General features: G+C 48.6%; 1 protein-coding gene across 1 annotated transcript; it reads right to left on the reverse strand.

Annotated features, from left to right (window-relative positions):
- Positions 1-1,394: 1,394 nt before the first annotated feature.
- PCED1B (PC-esterase domain containing 1B) lies at positions 1,395-2,717 on the reverse strand. Its single transcript, XM_084255651.1, has one exon. The coding sequence runs from the start codon at positions 2,712-2,714 to the stop codon at positions 1,410-1,412; it is 1,305 nt and encodes a 434-aa protein (XP_084111777.1). The 5' UTR covers positions 2,715-2,717; the 3' UTR covers positions 1,395-1,409.
- Between the last annotated feature and the right edge of the window lie 1,188 nt (positions 2,718-3,905).

Raw genomic sequence — 3,905 nt, forward strand, 5'->3', positions numbered from 1 at the left:
AAAGTAAAGTTTATTTAAAGGAAGACTGTAAGGACTCCCAGGTACACTGTACTTGGAAGGGGCAAGAAAGCCGTTGTGGGCCTGTGTCTAGGGGCATTTAAACCCTTTTTTCCCTCTGTTCTAAAATCTCATCATCCTATTTTGTGATTGGCTCTTTGTGGCTATACTCCTACAGGCAGATGTGCCCATTTTCCCAGCTCTTATCTTGGAGTTCCTCTTTTTCCGAACCCTGGCCAAGGTCTCCTAAAATTTACTGCCCCGATTAGCCTCAGAATTAACCATAAAATTTACTGCCCTCATTAGCTCTCCTGAATTTCTCTGCCCTTGTCTCATAGGCCTCCCTTAATTCTCCTGAAGTCCCTGCCTACACTGGCCCTGAAGCTGCCTACTTTTAACCCTAACTTGCCTTGGGACTCATTAGCAAAGGGCCTAGCATTTAAAATCTCCCTGATGTTAACATTCCTACCAAACAGAAGAGATGGCCGTGGCCCATTCTGGAACTGAGTTCTGGCTAATGCCTTCCAGCTCGGTTTTATTCTACAATGGCCACTCACATTGTCATTGATGCAGTAAGTTAGTTTTAATGACAATTAGTTTTCTCTAATTTTCTCAAGTGCAAAACTCAAGACTATTCAAGATATTAGTCACAATTAGGCCAATAAACTTCTGGTTATACAATTATAGGGATTTTTCACCATGACCTGCATAGAACGATCATGTTTGGTAAACTTCCCTTCCTGGTTTGAGATTTGCTATGGTGTAAATCAGTCCTGTGGCTTGAAAGTTAATATAAATTAGAGACTAGTATAGACCAGGAAGACAAGTGGAGAATTTTCTGTGTGACCCAGAACAAGTCACTCAGTTCTCTTGGCCTTAGTTTTCTTGTTTGTAAATGTTAAATTTTGTTATCTTTAGCTTTCCCAGTTCTAAAATTCAAGGATTCCTAAAATCTCTGGTAAATATGATCACAAAAGATTAATGTTCTTTTATTTGTAAGCAATCAACTTCATTTTCTCAAAATCCTTAGATTTATGTCAGACAGACCATGTGGAAAAGTTCATCAAGTAGCTGCCCGGACCATTCCTGTCCTTGCTCTGGCAGAACTGCTCAACGGAAAGGAGAGGCAGCACTGAATAGAGACACACATAAACCCACAACTGCCTTTGTGAAACAAATTCTTTATTTCAAGTTTACATTTACTAAAAGAGAATAAGGCATAGGGAGGCAGGAATTATGTTGGTCACCCCCAGAGGAGCCAGAGGCCCCAAGAATGAGTCAGATTGTTCTGGCCTCCCTTCACTGGTAATAGAATAAACAAAAAGGTCCAAGTTGGACCAAACAATTAAGTTAACAAGGTCAGTGATCTGTCCACCCCATGACCACGAGGAGAAAAAAGGCTTAAGTCCACCTCACTGAGGCCTTGGCTCTGGGCACGCTGGGGTCTTTCTCTTGAAAGGTCTGGGCCGCTGTCTCCAGGGTGTGTAGGGGCCCCGGGGTGGAAACCCACGAAAACCCCTATGAACCACAGGGGCCCGTTGCTGATAACAGGGTGTAGGGAGGGGGATTGGAGGGGGTTGGGGGTCAAACACAAAGTCCAGTTCAGTCTGGGAAGACAAGGGGACATCTGAATGGAAATAGTCTGAGAATTGATCAGACTGGAATGGATGGTCTGAGGAGAAACAGGCATCTTGGGGACAGGGCAGAAATTGGGGCACCTGCTGGGGAAAGGGCCCGGGGTGCGGCTGTGAGGTCAGGAGGGGGCGCAGCAGTAGGCAGGGAGGTGGGGGTGCGGGTGGGAGCGGAAGCAGGGGCGGGCGCATTTGAAGCGGCAAGGGTAGGAGCAGAGGGACGGTCAGTTCACTGCTGCTGGCTTGCGGCTGCCTCTCCGCCCGCTGTCTAGGCCTCTCCCTCGCAGGGCCACTCTTGATGCACTTGCCCACGCTGTCGCGGCGGGGCAGGTCCACGCCCCAGGCGTCGGCCACGTGGGCCAGCAGCAGCTGGGAGAGGTGTCGGTGGGCGCGCTCATCCCAGTGCACCCCGTCTCCCTGCCGGTGCTGCTCGGCGCGGCGGAAGTGAAAATGCAAGTCCAGCACGTCCAGGTGGTGCTTATCCGCCTCAACGCAGCTGTAGAAGTTGGCTTCCATCACTCTGGCTTTCTGGGACTCGGTAGAGGCCTGAGTGGGCAGGAAACTCCCCTTGATTTTCTGGCCGATGGGCATGGCCGTGTTCCACACCAGGAGGCACGACGTGGGTAGCACCTGTCGCAGGTGGCTGAACAGGGCTGTCAGGTTCGTCTGGTAGCTCTCCCAGGCGTTTGGCCCATACCGGTTGAGGTCCCAGAGGCACGAGTTCATGACGACCACGTCCGGGATGTGCTCACCCGACGCCAGGTCTCGCAGGACGTCCTTGAGGTAGTCCGAGTACACGCGCGTGAGGAAGTAGAAGCGCACCAGGTGGTGGTCGGAATGGTACTGGCGCACCTCGCGGTAGTTGGTGCCATTGTGCATGGGGCCCCACTGGCCCCCAGTCACCAGCTCATCGTGTTCGAAGCTCATCTCTCCCTTGGCCCTGAGCTGACTGGGAGTGAGCAGGCAGTCCTTCTGCAACAGGAGCACCAGGTCCTTGTACACAGCTCTCTGGACCGAGTCCCCCAAGATGACCACGAACTTGTTGTGCAGCAGCTGCCGAACTTCGGAGGCCAGCAGGTAGACCATGATGCCCAGGGAGTGGCCTGGCTCTTCCCTTGCACACGGTGGGTCGGTGAATTGCTAGGGCAGAAGGAGAGCTGCAGGAAAAAACCCACCCTGGGCAGGTCCGGACTGTGGACTGGACTAGGAAAGGTGAGTGTTGGTTTATGGCGCTGCAGGGCTGGATTCCAGTCACCTTAAGCTGTGAGTGGGGAGAGCAAGAAGAGAGCTTCTGGAGGGGAAACCCAGCTTGGCCTGTCTCAGCTTAGGGCTGGGATGTGACCAGTGAATCTCCTGAGCAGGCTCTTGGAGGCCCAGGTTGCACCTGGCCAGAATGGGCCACCAGAAGGCAGCTGCCATGCTGTCTGACAATGCGACAATAGTTAGGCTTATTTTTGCAGCTGCTAAATAATGAGACTGTGAGCAAGCAAGAAATGAAGAATATTGAGTTGTAATGTTAAGTTGAAGAAGTTACATACCAAATGTACGCCCAGTATCACCGGAACTGAAACTGTGTAACATAGATACGCATAAATAATATTCTAGTAAAATATACCAATGTTTTTAAAAGAATAGGATGGAAGACCTGCCTCGCTTTTAGTAAATATACCTTAGTCTTATTTTTAATAAGTTAAAACATGATAGTGAAAACAGGATTCTTTAATAAGAAAACAGCTATAGGATTTGTAAAAACAAATGAAATTGGAAATTATGTATGTTTCAACTGTAATATTCTCTCCTTTCTACTTGAAGGCCACCAGAATATGCCACGCCAAAATATGCCATTGTGGCTGAGGGCAGGCATGCAAAGAGTTCTCTGCACTCTCTTTACCTAAAACAGGGCTTTGATTTCCCTCAGGAAGGTATCCTTTCCCTTGTCAGGGAGGGAAGTCAAGAAAAAAACCTTAATTTGCCTCAGCACCAAGGTTGCGTAAACAGTCCTAACTAAAGGAGGCCCTGTTTTCCATTAGACACCCCCGACCCAGTTACTTCTCTATCGTGCATCATCTCTTGAAGCCTAAGTCCTTTGTTCCTCATTAAGATTTAAGGTTTACAAACCCAAGTCTAACTACTTCTTTGAGTTTCTTTTCTATGAACTCTCATCTATGTAAATATTAATAAAAACTCTGCACCTTTTCTCTTGTTAGCGACTTTGGTTATTTTAATTCACAGTGTACCTATTAGGGTACAGGAAACATTTTCCTCTCCAGCATACTG

Source organism: Talpa europaea (assembly GCF_964194135.1).
Source record: "Talpa europaea genome assembly, chromosome: 15".
Taxonomy (NCBI): Eukaryota; Metazoa; Chordata; class Mammalia; order Eulipotyphla; family Talpidae; genus Talpa; species Talpa europaea.

Excerpts from the sequence above, each read along its gene's own strand:
- PCED1B (XM_084255651.1), bottom strand. The coding sequence starts at position 2,714 with ATGGTCTACCTGCTGGCCTCCGAAGTTCGGCAGCTGCTGCACAACAAG.